This window comes from Cajanus cajan, chromosome 7, assembly GCF_000230855.2.
Source record: "Cajanus cajan strain Asha chromosome 7, NIPB_CcT2T_4, whole genome shotgun sequence".
Classification (NCBI taxonomy): Eukaryota; Viridiplantae; Streptophyta; class Magnoliopsida; order Fabales; family Fabaceae; genus Cajanus; species Cajanus cajan.
In genome coordinates this window covers 56,583,161-56,602,499 of record NC_138523.1, presented here as the reverse complement: position 1 = coordinate 56,602,499, position 19,339 = coordinate 56,583,161, and the positions used below count along the sequence as shown (strand labels likewise).

The 19,339-nt window shown below is 30.2% G+C and overlaps 2 protein-coding genes across 2 annotated transcripts; one reads left to right on the top strand and one right to left on the bottom strand.

The window, feature by feature from the left end:
- The first annotated feature begins 8,815 nt into the window (after positions 1–8,815).
- On the top strand, positions 8,816–11,327 carry LOC109805460 (uncharacterized). Its single transcript, XM_020367545.3, has one exon. The coding sequence runs from the start codon at positions 8,872–8,874 to the stop codon at positions 11,143–11,145; it is 2,274 nt and encodes a 757-aa protein (XP_020223134.1). The 5' UTR covers positions 8,816–8,871; the 3' UTR covers positions 11,146–11,327.
- Positions 11,328–13,349: 2,022 nt separating this feature from the next.
- Positions 13,350–16,243, bottom strand: LOC109815407 (Protein phosphatase 2C family protein). Its single transcript, XM_020380128.3, has 4 exons — positions 15,829–16,243; positions 14,732–15,105; positions 13,987–14,223; positions 13,350–13,895 (listed from the first exon to the last, which is right to left on the bottom strand). The coding sequence occupies exons 1-4, from the start codon at positions 16,088–16,090 to the stop codon at positions 13,626–13,628; spliced, it is 1,143 nt and encodes a 380-aa protein (XP_020235717.1). The 5' UTR covers positions 16,091–16,243; the 3' UTR covers positions 13,350–13,625.
- Positions 16,244–19,339: the final 3,096 nt, after the last annotated feature.

Genomic DNA, 19,339 nt, shown 5'->3' with positions numbered 1-19,339 from the left:
TTTATTATCCTATTCAACAAGCAACGCATGAACGAGGTCTTGGTACAAAACTGGATGTCACATTGCACTCATGTCTGCACCGGAAACGAACGAGTCGCGAGCGTGGAAAGTAACTTACAACAATCAAGGGTACTCACTCAATTCTCATCTTAGAGAGAAATTTTTGTCATGAGACCCAAAAGAAATACAAAAGCTTACTTCCTTCTTCTTCTTCTTCACACACATAAATAGTGCTACCAAATACAGCATAAGGGTCCAATGGAGTTGAAGGTTGGATTTAATTAGACTTGTCCGGAAGTTGAGTTTCTGTTGGTCATGTAACCTTGGACCAAACAAGTTTGTACCAAATAAAACAACTACACCTACTCAACTAGTAGGACATACAACTTTAATTCATTTTATTTACAGCTGATGTTCATCTTCATCATAAAATATAAATTGGTAGATCTGAATTTTTTTAAAATGTCACATAAATTCCTTTTACTTACTAGCTCTTCCTTACTACACGCTTAATAGGCTGGTGACGCTTTCCTTGGTAACAGGGGACTGCTAATTTTGAATGTCGCATTATTTTTATTGATCTTATAAGATCCAAATCTTTTTAAATTTATACAGTGTCAAAATTCAAAAACAAAATACTAGATTATAGCGCCTGATTAATATCGGTTTGACTTTCTTAAACACATCTCTTTCCTTGTATGATCAAGTTAGATTCCAAGGTTGACTTACATAACTTCTAATTTAATCATGAAAATGCATTGTGCCTTCCTAGCAAAACCCGAAAGCCTAGTCAATTGCATGGGAATATAATAATAATAATAATAATTATTATTATTATTAATTCAACCCTACCTATCAATTTGAGTCATGGTTTGGTACCAAAGGCAAGAAGAAATTTCAGAGTGATAATATATAAGCACTTTTGAATATTATCATAATTAATTTCATCAACACTTACTGTTGATCTAAAACTATACCCCGTATTTAAGGTTAGTAAAATATCAATAGTTTTAGAAGAAAAATAATATTATCATTTCTATCTTTTTTTCTTTCTAAGCGATCAAATCTCAAATCGTATTAGCACTTTTTTTCCCCTCTTTCTAAGCATACGTATTAAAAAGGCATGGATGGAGTGTGCATCCATAATTCTTCGAATTTACGTGGCCATGATATGTAAGCATAGAATAGTGAAATCTAAGGCAATTGCCTTGAGTTTTGTGAGGCTTGTTTCGCTGACACAGTTAGCACAATCCTGCATTGCAGGAGCGCCTTAGGAGTGGTTCTTTATTTAGTTGTCACGGTGAGAAGTTCAAAGAGATGTGTGCACAGCATAAGTGAGAAATGTGCAACTTAAAATACTCGAGTGAAAATTTCAAGTTTCTAAGGAGTGTCGGCAGAGGAAGCTTGGTATGCACGAAGACGGAGACAAATTTATTATACTGTTTCTGAGTCCTGCAATTCATGCAATTTATGACACTGTCCATGTGGTACCATTTCTTACCTCTTCAGAAATTGAATATCCCCCTCAGATTGCCACATGATATTTCACTCTTAGTTGTTCCATATACCCTATTCCCACAAGGAGGGAGAACAATGACCATATATAATTAATGAATCAATGTTTATGTACTGTTGTCATACTCATGCCTATAGTCTAGAAGGTCGATAATGATTTATTATTTGAAAAATACTATAAAAAATGCTTTCAACATTTTTTAAAGAGTAAAATAAAATAAAATATAAAACAATATTAGTACTTATTATTATATATTTTACAAATACTTCACCCAAATAAATATTTCAACAAGAACATTATAATTATTGTTTTTTAATAAAATAATAATAATTGTTATTAGACCCCCAACGCTTTGACCCATAAAATTGTATGAATGCAACTATTAGGATTGTAATTAAAAACAAAGAGACTTGATGTTCTAAAGTTTAATTTTTATCTGTATTAAAATAATGTCTGATTAATAAAAATAATGTTTTATTAGTATAAATTAATTTTTGGTTATCAATTTTAGGATACTATGTAGACATGTCTATGGATAAAACAAAATCATATTTTACTCCATAAGAAAATTTATAGAAAAATCAAATTTATAGATAGAAAATATAACTAAACAAAAGCATTAAAAGTGAGTAAAGCTAAGAGTGATTAATTCAAATTTAAAATACATGTTGAAAGAAAATGTAATAAAAGTATATTCATACTTATTTCATTATGTCTAAAAGTTTTACAACACTTAGAAATTGAGGCAAAGGTAGTTTATAAAAATATTTTTTTAAGGATAAAATTGTAACAACTTATCAAGTACCAAAACAAACAATGTTTCGAACGCGGTAACCTTAATGATTTTAGTGGATTTTCAGCTGAAACATTTGTGCTAAAAGGAAGACCTTAGTCACTTTTGTTTCAAGTCCATCAAATATCAAAGCAGACAATAACTCAAACATAGTTATCCTAATGATGTTAGCATTTTTACAATTGGAACCAGTGGCAGACCTTTTATGTGACAGGGGAGCCATGACTCTCCCAAACTTTTTTTTATAATTTTTTTTATATATACTTATATATATATATATTATTTATTTATTTCATGATTATTTTATGAAATGACTAGTGAATAATAATATTTTTTCTTGAATTCCATTATCATGCATGTTTATTTTGAGTAGAGAAAATAAGAAATTTTATTATTTTTTAATTATTAAAAAATTAATTTATATATAAAAATATTAATTTGACACTCCCAAAATTTTTATTGAAGTTCCGTCATTGATTGGAACATTTAATATCTCATATGCGTTAACATTTACAACATTCATAGACTTATGGTCAAAATCTTAACCTTAGAAAGAGGATCAAAGTCACTCTTGCCCTTAGCCTCAATTAGAAACTTGTTTCAATATGCTTAAAAGGGATGATTGACCATATTGGGGCAGTTCCCAAACTTATTTACGTAAATGGGGTTGTTTTTAAACAATATACACCTTTGGGGCACTTTTAACGATGTCGCTATGGCCCATAGCGACACCGGTGACACGTGACATTTTTGTAACTCCAGCGAAGCCATGAAAGTCATATTGATAATGTCGCTACAGCCTATAACGACACAAAACAGCTTTACTGAAGTCACTATAGCCTACAGCGCCACATATTTAATATAAAAAATATAAGTAAATAATATAAAAAAAAAGAATTTGTGAAAGTGGCGCTATGGCCTATAGCGATACTGTGTCGCTATAGCCCATAGCGCCACCCGTTTAAAAAATAAAAAACAGAAATAGAAAAAAAAATATATAAAATAAAGAAAAAACAGAAAAGATAAATATATAAATATATATTTTTATGATATTCATAAAATAAATTAAAATGTGGGAAAACTTAATTTCTTTAATAATTTAAAAAAAAAGGTCAAAAAGAGTGGCGCTATGGACTATAGCGACACTGTATCGCTATAGGCCATAGCGCCACTTTTATAAATATTTAAATAGATAAAAAAAAATATGTATAAAATAAAGAAATTACATAAATAATAAATTTATAAATATAAATTTATATGAAATTGATAATATAAATTAAAATTTGAAAAAAAGAAATTAAGTAACCATTTAAAAAAATAATTTACTGGAATTAAATAAATTTTTGTAAAATAATTTACTGGAATGTTGAGTATATAATAATTTTTAACAGATAAATTTTATTTGAAAATTGTGTATAGTGTATAATAAAAAATGAAAAAAATAAATTTTTTCTAGGGACAGAATTTATTTATATAAATGGAAATAATAAAAAACACAAAAAAAATGAATTACAAAATAATTTTTAGAAAAAAAACTAATACAATAAATCTGGAGAAAAAAAAAAGCCCCAATAACCCAAAAAAACAAAAATTTTGAAAAGAAAAAAAAAAGGCTGGTGTCGCTATGGCCCATAGCAACATCAGCCTTTTTTTTTCTACCTAAAGCCGCTATGGCCCATAGAGACATCAGCTTTTTCCTTTTTTTTTTTTTAGTTTTTCATTTTTTTCTACCTCTGTTTTTTTTCTTCAAAATTTTTGTTTTTTTGTTATTGAGTCATTTTTTTCTCCAGATTTATTCTACCAGTTTTTTTTTTTTAATTTGTTTTGTAATTCATTTTTTTTTTGTATTTTTCTACATTTTTTCCCTTCACTTATTTTTTGCCCAGTTTTTTTTTAAAATTTACATATAAAAAAATTATTAATACACTTAAATAATAAATTTTCTTTAAACTACACAATTAATTGTTTTTAATTAAATTTATTAAAAAATTACTGAAAATATATTTTTAATTATATTAAACAAAATACTTAAAATATAAATTTAATTAAATTTGTTTATTTCTGTACTTATTTAATTAAAAATATAAAAATTAAGTTTTTAAAATAAAATGTTAATATTTAAAAAATAAATTATATACAAAAATGGTGTCGCTGCCCATAACAACACCTATTTTTCCTTTTTTCGTTTTTATATTTTATTTACTTATTTTTCCACAATTTTTATAAAATTTAACATATTATAATATAATTTTATTTAAATTATTTAGTTTCTGTAATTTTAATTAAAAATTAAAAAACGCACAATTAAAAATAAAACGTGATTATTGCAACAAAAAAAAATACAAAATGTGTGGCGCTATGGGCCATAGCGACATAGTGTCGCTATGGCCCATAGCGCCTCCTTTAAAAAATACATATAATTTAATTTATAATTATATTTTTAGAATATTTAATTTTATTTTTATAAATATATAATAAATAATTTAGTTTATTGTTTTTATTTTACATTTCTATTATTTTCATTTTTTTATTTTTTATTTTACGGAGTGTCGCTATGGGCTACATCATTTTTGTTAGTCCATTATCTGTGGTGGCTAAGTCTATAGCGACACTCATGTGGCTCGTTCCAGCCCAACTAAAACAAAAAAAAAATGCCACGTGTCAACGGTGTCGCTATGGGCCATAGCGACATCGTTGTAAATAGTCCCAAAGGCGTAAATACTTACAAAACAGCCTCATTTACATAATAAACTTTTAAAATAACCTCACTTTGGTCAAAAAGCCGCTTAAAAGTCTCACTTTGAGACTAAAGATAATTTATAAGTATTCTTCCTCTTTAATCCGCTAAAATATATTTTCAAAGACAAAACATTAATAGTTTAACGAATGTTAAAATTATAGACAATACTTCGAATATAGTGATCTTAACAATATCTACAAACTTACGATTAAAATAACATTAAAAAATAAAGAAAATATTTATTATGCACCAAATATATTTCATAAGCTGAAATTATTCGTTTGGCGACATAAAAATTGGTAAAACATATTTTCTCTAGAACATACTTTTAAACTTGATGAAAAGGGAGAATATAGTAAATAAATATTTTCTCTCTCCAATTATCAATTATCAATTTTATTGATATTAATGCATAAATTTTAATATAAAATAATATCTTCATTTTTTTTCCTATCAATTTATTAATAAGTAAGAGAGGTAAAACTGAAATATCATGATTTGTTTTTATAAAACTAATAAAATCAAATAAAATAATTACTTATAAAAGTTTATATGAGTATGTTATATTAAGACATATTAGGGTTTATAGAAAGTATTAAGTAATTATATTAAATTATTACTTAGTAAATAATTTTCAATATATAAAAAATATTTCTCTCAATATTATTAAATATTAATTATTATAAAAAAAATTCTAATGATAAGAGATTAAAATAGATGTAGTTAAAAACCTAAGTTCAAACCTTATTAAGGTTGATGTAGTTCTTACAGATAAAAAAAAAAGTGTAAAATAATAATCATTACTTAAAAAATTACTGATTGATATTTTAATAATTTTATAATATTTTGTTTATTTATATATTTTATTAATGTTAAAAGTAATAACAATAAACTATATCTATGCAATTTAGATCTAAATCTTGATTATTGTAACGAAATATACGACTCTACCTGAACATTTAACTTATGTGAAGAGAATAATTTATTTTAACTTCTTATTTTTTCTTATAAATACTTAATAATAACTTTATTCAAATATAAGTTTTTTTAATTAAATAAAAGGATAATTATCTTGCTCGAGCTTGAGAATGAAGATTTGTACCATCATAGCTAGTCATAATGTGGTCACAACTCATAAAATATCTAACTTAAAATCAACTTCAAAGATGAAAAAAAATAAAAAGCTTTTCACATATTGTACGATTAAAACCAAAGATATCAAATTTAAAAAAAAATGAAAAATAAAAATATTTTTTACATGATTAAAATAAAAAACTTCGTTCATTTTATATAAATTAAAACATATTTAAACTAATAATGTTTTACAAAAGTTGAATGAATTCAGTTTCTTCAAAAAGTTAATTTTAACTCAAAAAAAATTATTTGATTTTTTTCTTCTTAAATGAATTTAGTATCTGGGCTTAAAGAATTTTTGTCCAATCTCACTTGGGCCCTATCGTTTGCGATTTTAAAGAGTGGGTTCTCTATCTTCACGAGAAGTTTGGACTTGGGTCTTCATACCAGGCTTTCGTCGTGAACGTGTGATTGTATGAAGCACTTGAAAAGAAAGTGATGACCCAACACCTGACGGGTTATCAGTTGGGCTGGGTCTTTTGTCTACTGGGCCTCATTCTTTTCAGCTTTCATTTCTTGGAACCTAATAAAAATGAGGGTGATGATATATACACCTCCTATTTTTTATAAATACACCTCCAATCTCTTTTTTTTTTTTTATAAATAAAATTTCTAAAATATCCTTCTAACTAAATATGATTAAGTTGATGGAAACGTTAATTTTATCATTTTGAAAAGTATTTTCCAGAATAGTAAAATTATTGTTCCGGAAAGCATTTTCCGGAAGTATGTTTTTTATATAATTCCAAAAAGTTTTTTTTCTGGAATATTAAATTTAATATTCTGGAAAATATTTTCCGGAATTATGTAACAAGCACATTTCCGGAAAATACTTTCCAGAATAAAAAATTTACTATTCCTAAATATACTTTCCGAAACAAAAACTTTATTATTCTAGAAAACACTTTCCGGAACAAATAGTGAGAAAAATTACTTGGAAGAAAAAATGCATATGGTTTGACACATTTTCCTTCGATATTGAACCCACTTACAACTTATAACAAAACTAAAAAGAAAAGAGGATAATGCAAAAATTGAAAGGGAAGAAGGGGAGGTATGGAGATGCGGAGAAAAAAGTAAGGAAGAAGAAACGGGGTGCACAAAGAAGAAAGGAGAACGGTGAGAAGGAATATCTGAATCTGAAAAATTATAAGTTAGAAAAATAATAAATCCGGAAGTGTGCTTGTTACATAATTATGGAAAATATTTTCCGAAATACTAAATTTAATGTTCCGGAAAGAACTTTCCGGAATTATATAAGAAACACACTTCTGAAAAATGCTTTCCGGAATAATAATTTTACTATTCCGGAAAATACTTTTCGGAATGCTAAAATTAACGTTTTCATTAATATAATTGTATTTAGTTAGAAGGATATTTTAGGAATTTTATTTTAAAAAAAGAGATTGGAGGTGTATTTATAAAAGTTAGGAGGTGTATATATCATCACCCTAAAAATGAGGCTCATGATATATACACCTCTTTTATATACACCTCATTTTTTTTTAAGTAAACCTCCTTTTTAAAATTTTTTTTATAAAATATTATTATTTTAAAAAAAATTAATTTTACACTTTCAACTTTCAATTTGCTACTTTCTTCTTCTTATTCACACACCTTTTTTTTCTCTTTCAATTTTCACATGTTACCAAAATAGGTGGGGTGAAGGAAAAATAAGAAGGTGCATGTAAAAATTGAAAAAAAGAGGAAAGATGTGTGAAAAAAAATACTAAATTAAATATTGTAGATATAAAATTAAAAAATTAAAAACAAAAAATTAAGAATATTTTAAAATTTTAATTTTTTTTAAAGGAGGTATACTTATAGAAAAAAAGAGGTGTATATATCATGAAACTAAAAATGACGATGCCAAGCCCAAGATCCTTTTGTTCATAGGCCAGAGTGGATACCTTTGTCCTTCCACACTTAATAATTTAGGATTGTTTTTTTAAGTACATTAGGAATTTAGGATTTAAAGGTAGGGAAAAGTTATTTATTAATTTGAAAATTAATATTTTTCTTTTGTAGCGTTTGTTATACACTTATACGCGTACTTTATTTTTACTATAACCTTGACTATTAATTTATTAATCAATGATTATAAGGGTATTTTATTTAAAATACACTCTCACTTTAAAAAAATTAAATATGTATTAAGAATTTAATTTCAAAGAGAAAAATACGAGATAAAAGTTCCATTTTTGATAAATTCTATTATTTAATTTAATAAATTTTAATATAAAAAATTAAATAATGTACTGCCACTAATTTAATTTAATGTCTTAATTTTAAAATAAAAAAACAAATTTTTAACTTTAAATAAAAATATTTTCTTAATTTTTTATTCTGAAATTTATCATAAAAAAAACACTAATAATCTAATACTAACCATAAAAAATAATTTATTTTACATATTTTCTTTATAAAAGACAATCCTGATCAAATTTAGTAAAATTAGTAAACAATAATAAATTTTCTTCAAATATATAAGTAATTGCATACTAATAACTTAAAATTTATACTACTAATTAAAAAAGGATAACCTCACAGTTGAATTACATAAACACAATAGTAAAAGTATGTTATATAATGCATTCATTTAGAAAATTATATAATTTACATATTTTTAAATCCATGTAAATTAGATTCACATTTGTTGACTGATGCAGAGGAATAGGTTTGGTTTCCATGGCACAAAAGCTGTCTCTCCCTCTCATCCTCCCAAAACCACAACCAACACCCCTTCTTCAAGACCTCTTTTTTAACCAAAACCCCTCTTCTCCACCCCACCGTCTTTCCCCTCACGCTCACCAAATTCTCCAAACCCTAATCCACCCTTCCTTCGATTCCAATCGCTTCAACGATATTTTCCCTCTCTTATTCCGCCAACCCCCTTCCTCTTCCCTCTCCCGTGACATTCTCGCCATAATCAAGGGTTTAGGCTTTAACAAAAAGCTCGACCTTGCTTTGTCCGTCTTCGACTTCATTCGAACCCGAAACGACCGCGTTTCGCTCTTGAACGGTTCCGTAATCGCTGCCATTGTCACCATTCTCGGTAAAACGGGTAGGGTTTCTCGCGCGGCTTCGTTGCTGCACAATCTAGAAACCGATGGAGTTGAGATAGATGTCTATGGCTACACCTCTCTCATCACTGCTTATGCTAATAATAAAAAATATAGAGAGGCACTGAAGGTGTTCGTCAAAATGAAAGAAGTGGGGTGTGAACCCACCTTGATTACTTACAATGCTATTTTGAATGTTTATGGGAAGATGGGCATGCCCTGGACTAAGATCATTGCTCTTGTTCAGGATATGAAGTGCCATGGCCTTGCCCCTGATTTGTGCACTTATAACACCCTTATAAGCTGTTGTAGGGCTGGTTCTTTGTATGAAGAAGCTCTTGACCTTTTTGAGGAGATCAAGTTGGCGGGATTTACGCCGGACGTGGTTACGTATAATGTGCTATTGGATGTTTATGGTAAGTCCAGGCGACCTAAGGAAGCCATGGAGGTTCTGAAACAGATGGAGAGGAATAACTTTCGGCCCAGTGTTGTTACTTACAACTCGTTGGTGTCGGCTTATGTTAGAGGTGGTTTGTTGGAGGATGCTTTGGAGCTTAAAATGCAAATGGTGGAGAAAGGGATTAAGCCTGATGTTTACACCTACACCACCCTTTTGTCAGGGTTTGTGAATGCTGGGAAAGATGAGTTTGCGGTGGCAGTTTTTGAGGAAATGAGAGCGGCGGGGTGCAAGCCTAATATATGCACCTTCAATGCGCTTATTAAGATGTATGGTGACCGAGGAAAGTTTAAGGAAATGGAGAGAGTTTTCAAGGAGATCAAGGTGTGCAAGTGTTCCCCTGATATTATTACTTGGAATACACTTTTGGCAGTGTTTGGACAAAATGGAATGGACTCTGAAGTGTCGGGGGTATTTGAAAAAATGAAGAGAGTTGGGTTTGTGCCCGAGAGGGACACGTTCAACACTCTGATAAGCGCATATGGCAGGTGTGGATCATTTGACCAAGCTATGGCTGCTTATAAGAGAATGCTGGAAGCTGGAGTGAGTCCTGATCTTTCTACTTACAATGCTGTTTTGGCGACATTGGCTCGAGGAGGGCTTTGGGAACAATCTGAGCAAGTCCTTGCTGAAATGAAAGATGGCGGATGTAAACCTAATGAGGTAACATACTCTTCTTTGCTCCATGCTTATGCCAATGGCAGAGAGGTTGAAAGGATGAATGCTCTTGCAGAAGAAATATACTCTGGCACAATTAAAACACATGCAGTTCTCTTGAAAACACTTGTTCTAGTAAATAGCAAAGTTGATCTCCTAGTAGAAACTGAACGCGCATTTTTGGAGTTTAGGAAGAGAGGAATCTCGCTGGATATCACTACTTTGAATGCAATGCTTTCGATTTATGGGAGGAAGAAGATGGTATCCAAGGTCAACCAGATTTTAAACTTTATGTATGAGAGTGGATCGACTCTGAGTTTGACTACTTATAATAGTTTGATGTATATGTACAGCCGCACTGAAAATTTCCAGAAACCAGAGCAAATCTTGAGGGAAATTCAGGACAAAGGTATTGAGCCAGATGTAATCTCATACAATATAGTTATTTATGCATATTGCAGAAATGGCATGATGGAGGAGGCTAAAAGGATATTAAAAGAAATGAAAGATCCTGCACCTGTTCCGGATGTTGTAACTTACAATACATTTGTAGCAACTTACGCATCTGACTCAATGTTTGTGGAGGCTGTTAATGTAGTTCGGAACATGATCAAGCAAGGGTGTAAGCCAAACCAGAAGACTTACAACTCCATAGTTGATTGGTACTGTAAGCTCAAATTGCGAGACGAGGCATGTAATTTTGTCCAAAACCTTGGCAACCTTGATCCACATGTTTCCGAGGAGGAAAAGAGCAGGTTACTAGAGCGCATGGCAAAGAAGAAATGAGTATGCTTAGGTTATTAGTGCCACTAGTTGATCCATAATTTTCTGGAGCCTTTATTGGAAAGTTTCTTGGGTCTCTCTGGTTAGATATTCTTAGGTCCTATTTTGGATAAATTTTTCAATGAATACTTGTATGGGAAGAAAATTAAAAGCAAAATAAATCAAGTTTCTTTTATAAGTTAAAATCAACATATGCATTTCAATTTTTGAATAAGTTAGACAAAATATTTTCTATAAAATTAAGAGTGCATAAATTGAATTTAACATATAAAAAAATGATTCGTTTTATCATTTTATTTTTTCTATAAATATTTATTGAAAATTTTATCTAAATGAAAGTACCATGTTTGCTACTTTGCTGGCCGATGCACTGCTGCTTAAAATTACACTAGTGGTGGGAAGTTGCAAAGAGAGGGAGGGGCTTCAATTCTTGAAGGTCAATAAATTGTAGTGTACAATTATAGCGATGAAACGAAGAGAAAATAAAAATGAAAAAAATGCACCGTGTGTATAGTGATGGCTCTTGTTTTCTAGGAGTCAGATAGTCCATTTTATAAGAGATCCGTTACATCTGTAAAAAGAGAGAGAGAGATCCGTTACAGTTTTTTATTTAATTCAGAAGTTTCATTCTAGCTTCAAGCCTAAATACGCCAAAATTATGGTCTAAGAAAGTGGTGTAGCAAATGTTGATAAGTACTAAATTTCAATTTAATAGCTACACGAGAAACTGAGAAAGGCGACTTGAAAACGAGAAGCTTGGAAAAACGAAAGTCATTGATGTCAGACCCACATTGACTTCGGGACCCAAGATCACGGTTGACTTGGTTTTCGCAACTATTCCCAAATTTCAAGTAACCAAAATTATTAGTCATTCCATAGTCCATACCATATCACAAAAGCAAAATAAGTAAAAAGGAAAACCCGTAAGTGAAAGCTTCTTTCTCACATTAATTACTAGAGAAGTATCGTACGCATCTATATGAAATGAAAATAATTGATGTGAATATATAATTTAATTTATTTACATTATTATATTTTTTATTTTATCTAAATAATAGAAATGTGAATTCATTTTTTTTGTATTAAAAAAATTTGTTTCAAATTAATAAAAATCACTTCTATGATAAAACATGGAATAAGACCCTTCTGTTCTGTGTGAAGCAAAACATACCACTTTTCTTTCGGTGAGATTTCATAACATATGGTGGAATACTAAAGTGGGTTAATTATATTGCAACATATTATATGTTTTGGTTTAACTTATCTTAAATGAATATTTATTATTTTATTAACTGAAAGCTTAATTGTTGTTGTTGTGAGAGTTGAAAAATATAAATTTGAGCAATCAAATCATATTTAAATGACTAAGTCTAGAAAATTAAAGTGCACGCATTTTAAATGATTACGTGACCATTACTAACTTCTAATCTTGATTGTCTATCTAGATTTCTAAAATGATCTAAATTTATTATTTTCATTATTCAAAGTTAACTAACTTCAAGTTATTTTTATCAACAGAAAAACTAATGAAGAAAAGAATTTTCTTCTTCAGAACAGTCATAATTAAACACGAGCGTTTTAGTTTGATAAGAAATACTATACAAATTTGCCAAATATACCCAGGCATCTTTGAGTTTCCAGATTTGTACAGTTGTGCCTATTCCATTTCTTTTTGCTTACTAGTTTCGATATATGCTTTGTTTAGTTAATTCAATTCATCGTTGGGGACACCATCCATAGGGCTCCTTCAAATTCTATTTTTTTTCATAGTTATTCCAATTTGGTGTCAATCGTGCTTATCAATTCCTGTTCATTTCTATCATAAGGCCAACAAAAATGCCAACTCAACGTTCTATAGAATATTAACAAATTGACAATTACCATAAAGTATTTTGCTAATTAACGAGTTCAAAAGGTTGGCTATTTCTCGAACGTGTGAACATTCATTTCAAAACTCAGAAAATGATAAGTCAAATATCCCAATAAAAAACAACGCGTCTGATGACTAAAATGCAGTATGGCTAAACCAACATTTGTAAAGCACTTGCATTTCATGGTTGTAATCAATACACGTACCATGGCAACACGATAGTGCTTGTGAAAAATATCCACTCACCCTGCAATTCTTGTTAGTTGGTGAAATATCATCACCAACGCTTACCTCATACGCATTCTTCGTCGTGACGAACATCACCGTGAGATAAATATCATGACTAACCAATCAATATAAATTTTATTCACTCTTCCCCCAAAGAAAAACAAAATTGATATCACCAAACCCAAAAATAGAGACTTCACAACTATACACATGCATATCTGCACCAGAAAGAATCTGTCAGCAACTCCCCGCTACTATATCTATGCAGTAATTTGTATGATTTCTCGAGAATTCCCTTCATTTACCAACAATATTAATCTTCACCTATAAATAATTTTCGCCCCAAATAATGTCAGTGTGTGATCCTTTGAAGCAATCTCACTCTTTAGGCAACTGTACCAAGCATACTCTTTTCTGCCTCATCCGCATTTAGGGAAAAAATATCAACAGGGGCAGTTGTGTAGCCAACAGTGGTTTGCTTCACTCTGCCATTAGAGGAGCCCGCATGGTGATCAAGATAGATTACAATTACAGTGATATCATCATGGAAGTGTCGTCTTATTCCTTTGTCAATTTTCTTTATGTCATCATATCTCATCTCTCTCTTCTTTGCAGCTTCTTGAAGTGCAGCTCTCACTAGTCTCTTGGCAATTCCCTGCACATACCAGAAACACAAATCAAAATCATTGTAAGAACCCACAAAGTTGATCATTATATGCAGCTCCGGAGTAACAGAAGGTACTCACAGCTCTTGGATATTTGAAAACTATCTGAACAGCTGCCTCATCACTTAATTGTTCCCAGAGGCCATCGGATGCAAATATCAAGAATAAATCCTCTGACTCGAGCTCCCTAATAATTATTGATGGTTCAGCTGTCATTGCAGGACGCTTCAAAGGAACAGGATTCCCATATTGCTGAAAGACTGGGTCTCGGTAGAAATCAGGTTTCTTCAAATATACATCACCAATAGATCTTGACACCTGCAAAACACGAAAGCTGTCAAGATTAGCTATCCTAATCCCATGTTTCTGAAGTGAAATAAACTGGGTGTAACGTCTCTGAACCTTTCTCTTTCAAGGAAGCAAACACATGAAATGAAAAGCAGAAAATCACAGGTTAGAGCATCCAAATCCTTAGTTCTAATCAGTAATCAATAATAGGAAACCTCAAATTCTATGTCATCATTGTGTAGAAGGCTGGAAATACATCAAGTTCATAATAACCATGGAAGTAGGTAAAGAAAAGTTGGAAGAAAAAACAAAAAAAAAATAGATGAACTATTGAACTGGTTTTACTAACTGTAAATAACAGAATTAACACCTGAAGAAATTATGCTACAACCAGACACAATTAGGAACGGCAATCATGGATAACACCACGGATATATAAACAATGTATTTATCTATATTCAACATGAAGTTCAAAATGAAGCACATATTTGATAAGAAGAGAATGATAAATGGTATACAAAATATCAGTTTATTATACCTGTATAATGCCCTTAATCCTCCAAACCCCACGGCTGTAAACCACAATGTGCGAGTCATCAGGATGGAGAGCTTCAACTTCTCTTCTCACCTTCTCATCAGCTACATTATGGTCAGTTGACAAGCGCTGTGCCACCACCGGACTGTTCCTTCTCTCTGTATCCCTCCTGCCAAGAACTGCTCTCGAGTCTCCAAGGTTGGCAACATACAACACATTATTAGAAATTGCACCAAAAAGGCAACAGGATCCCACGGAAGCAATCTGAGGACTAATGGGCAATGATAGCTTGACCAAATGCAAGAATTCCTCCTCCGTGGCACTAAATGCCTTCTTTATCACATCCACAGACAACCCCCCTTGCTCAGTGGCAAATTCTACAAATCAAAAACAACAAACAAGTGGGCAAGGTGCAATTTCCTTCCAATTCTTCGTTCACAAATTTAGTACAAATTAACATGGCTTATGTAAATTTGGGTAAAGACTAAAAGAATGGAAATGAGGATGGAAAGGGACAGGTATAGATAGCAATTGTACAATCCATTGCAATTCACAGATGCCTCTTTCGAATAATTCTTCTTCGTACTAATGAGTATCATCCATACAACAAACGAGGGAACAAAACCATGTGCTTCCATTTGAGGAAGTATAACTGGTGAGAGACAACAACAGTTGGCATATCACTTTTTATGTATCACAAAACATAGAAGAAAAAGAAAAAGAAAAATCCGAATATCAATATCATAATCCATATCTTTCAGAAATATTCTTCGTACTTAGGGGGCCTAGCTCAGTTGTTTGAGCTGAGTAGACATGAGTTGTTGTAAACTACTGAGTACCGAATTCGATTCCCATTGATCAAAGAAATAAAGAAAGTGTTTAAAAAAAAATCTTATAGCAAAGAACATAAAAAAAATAAAATTATGGATAACAATATGAATATGATATCATCCCCAAATATTGATCATAAAGAAAGCATTAAATTAAAAAAATGGAAAAGTGAAGAGTGATTGAATATTTGAATTGAAAGAAAGGAGTGAGCGTGGAAGCGGAAATGGATCTGAAAAGGTTGTGTAGAGGAAGGGGGATTAATTGATTACTGTGTAAATAAGGGAAGAGGCGCTTGTTGACGAATCTAGAAGCTTCGGGGCCGCCGTGGCCGTCGTAGACGCCGACGTAAGTGGCGGAGGGAGAGGTGAAGACTTGGCTCTGATCCTCGAGAGTGTAATTGGCCTGAGCGACGGCGATGGAGAAGTCGCCGGAGGCGTGGGGCTTGAGGTCGTTGTGCCAGAGAAGGGCGTCGACGCGGCCACCACGGCGGTGGAAGCAGCAATCGAGAGGAGCGTAACACAAACGCAGCATGATCCGTGTGAGAGCGAGTGCGCGCGTGATCCCAATTTATTTAGGTTAGGTTTGGTGTATTCAGATTTGAGAGGAATGAGAGAGAGAGAAGAAAGCGCGTTTGTAGAATGAGAGAAAGATATGATATTGTTGAATTTGAATGTTGATGCTTCAGTTGACGCGTATATCAATATCACTCTCACTCTCCCCTTTTCTTCCACTCTTCTTTCTCTTTTCTTCTCTATCAAACCAATTTACCACCTTACACTTAACACTTACCTTACTCTTTTCACTTTTCACATTCTCTCTATTTACACTTAACACTTACCTTGTTATAAGCGTGGATCAACTCCTACCACTGAACTGACTATTTACTAACAATATAATCATTTTTAATATTTTACTAATATTTTTAAATACTTCTTACTAATTCCTTATATACATCATGATTTCTAATTCCTTAATAATGTTTAATTTTGGATCACTATTTACTTTTTTATTTATTATCTGACTGTTTAATTATATTCAAATATCTATTACTTATTTAGTTATAGCTTTACCAGTTTACTTAAAATACACTAATATTTATTTTTTAAATATACTATAAAATAACGTTTTAAATATTCTTTTGATCATATTATTCAATATTAAGATTTGAAAGAAAAACTAAACTAAACTTTTATTATATGCTTGAAAGTTTCAAATTATTAGCTAAGTGTGTGATAACAGTTAACATGACGTGCATACACATAATCTATGAACGTTATTAAAGCCTTACAAATTAAAATCTGACCTGTTTTAATCTATTCTTATCCGTACCAACACATATACATGGCGTGCATGACAAAGTATTCCTTAAAATAAAATAAAAATCAAAACACACACACAGATTAATACTTTTCTGCGGGCTGTATCATTGACTTTCTTTTGCCTAAACACAAACACAAGGGACATTATATTTAAATTTTTCTTAACAATTGATTTAAATTTAAATTCAAATTCAATTTGTAATACTTTTGTTTATAACATCATCTCAGTTTCTTTAATTTCTGATTCCTCCTTCTTCTTCTTCTCCTTTATTTGTTTTCACTTTATTTTGTAAGTAAAAATACAATAATAGTATAATATCATGGGAAAATAATTCATAGATTTGTGTTTTCATGACACGTCCTTTCCTTTGCTGCGGTTTTTATACTTTCAAACAAACCTTGATGACTAAGGTTGTTATTAAGAACTTGTACACTCCATTTTTTTAGTTATATTATTATTATCAATTATGTAGTGTTTGTTTTATTTTTATCACACCATTTATCTTATTTAAAAAAAAATATCTAATTTTAATATCTCTCTCTAGTTGTAAAAAAAAACGGTGTTTACTTTTATTACATAAAAACTTCCATGTTATTTAGAGCTATATATTAATTTGAGATAGTTTGAAATATTGAAGCTAACACATCACGTTAGGTGAAAATTTGATATTTCTAGATTTTGAATTAAAGAATAATATAAGAGGAGAGAATGCAAAGGCAAAATAATGTTTGTTTGTAAATTGTAGTGCAGCATTGGAATGTTTGTGGTGTATAGAAGACGGTTGGGTTGACTCTTGAGTTGAGGTGAGGTTGTGTTCTTGTCTTGGTCTAAACGCGTACGAACTTGCGTTGCTTGGAAAGACAACAACGCGTTCCATCAATTTAATGCTCCTTTCTCCCCATACAACACCTCTCCTTCATGCTACTTATTATACAACCGTTGAAAACTTTATGAGGTGGGAGAACAAGTGTTTATTTATTAAATTCTCTTTTCTTTCATAGTCTTTAATAAGAGCAAGAAATTAAAAAAATAATTAATATTTTATAAAAAGATCTACTTATTCTAATCATCACTTGTTAGACACAAATTAGAGTGGAGGAGAGAGAAAAACACATAATTTTACAAAATGTTATTGTATATTCATGCTTAGAGATAATGGATTAGAAGAGAATTGTGTAGAATTTCGGTAGAAACCACTGACAAAAAAATTCTATACAAAGATAATCAAATTTATTTATAATTTATTGGTTAAAAAAATCATATTTACTCACTGTTGTGTTATATATACTAAACATATTTAACTATGCTTATACATAATTAAATATGACTATAAAAAAAAATTTAAAAAGTAACGAGATAAACAAAATATCAATAAGGGGGAGAACAATAATTATTTAAAACGGAAGTGGTATGTTGTAGTTTCTTCCACCAAGCACCAACCAATGATATCTTTTTGTAGGGTATGTATGGAATTATCAATAGTTGCCATACAATGATGATTGTTCCTGTTGCAAGCCAAGTTAGGAAGGACATAAACTAACAAGCAAGTGGGGTTTCATATTGTTTTTACTTATGTTTGGGAGATAAGGACAATAGCAAAAGACCTAAACTTCAATGAGTTTTCCCACAACACACGTCCTATTCCTTGGTATGACACCCAACTATTGTCTTCTAGTTGTTGGCCTTATTGATATTTGGATTTGTATGATTTTTTTTAAATATCAACAAAGTATGATATACTTGATAAATAATTTTATTTTTTAAACATGTAATCCACGTTTATATTCAATTATTAATTTGTGCATATAAAAAAATTTAATAGAAGAGGTTAATTTCTTAAATAAATCTTATTTTAAGAGACTAGTCACTAATTTTTTATTAGAAACTACATTACTTGATTTACTAAAATAAACATAGATTTTTAGTCTTTATATAAAATTTATTTTCTATCTATTCTCACATAAAACAAGTTTGTAAACAATTATTCTAATGAAAAATCTTTTAAAATAATTTTTTATCATTATTTCATGTTATAACACGGTTAAAATAAGTTTAATTTGTTTAAAAATAATTATTTATAACGAGAAGTCAACGTATTATTCTTGAAATACGAGCAATTATGTGAACTTAATGTATAAAAAAATATAATTATGTAAATCATCCAATTATGTGAACTTAATGTATAAAAATATAATTATATAAATTTAATATATAAAAAATACGAATTTTAGACGGTCAAAGTAAATAATATATATCTGATTTATTATTTTATATTAGGGTTTAGGATTTATCAATTCAGTTTTTTTTTTAATTTAAAATAAACTAATCAAAAATTTAATCTTCTTTTGTTTTTCTTCTATTTTCATTATATCGATGAATCTCAACTTTTTCTTTATTTATTTTTTATTTATTCTCCATTTTTTTCCTTCACCAACTTCTTTCAATTTTGTCTTCTTTGTC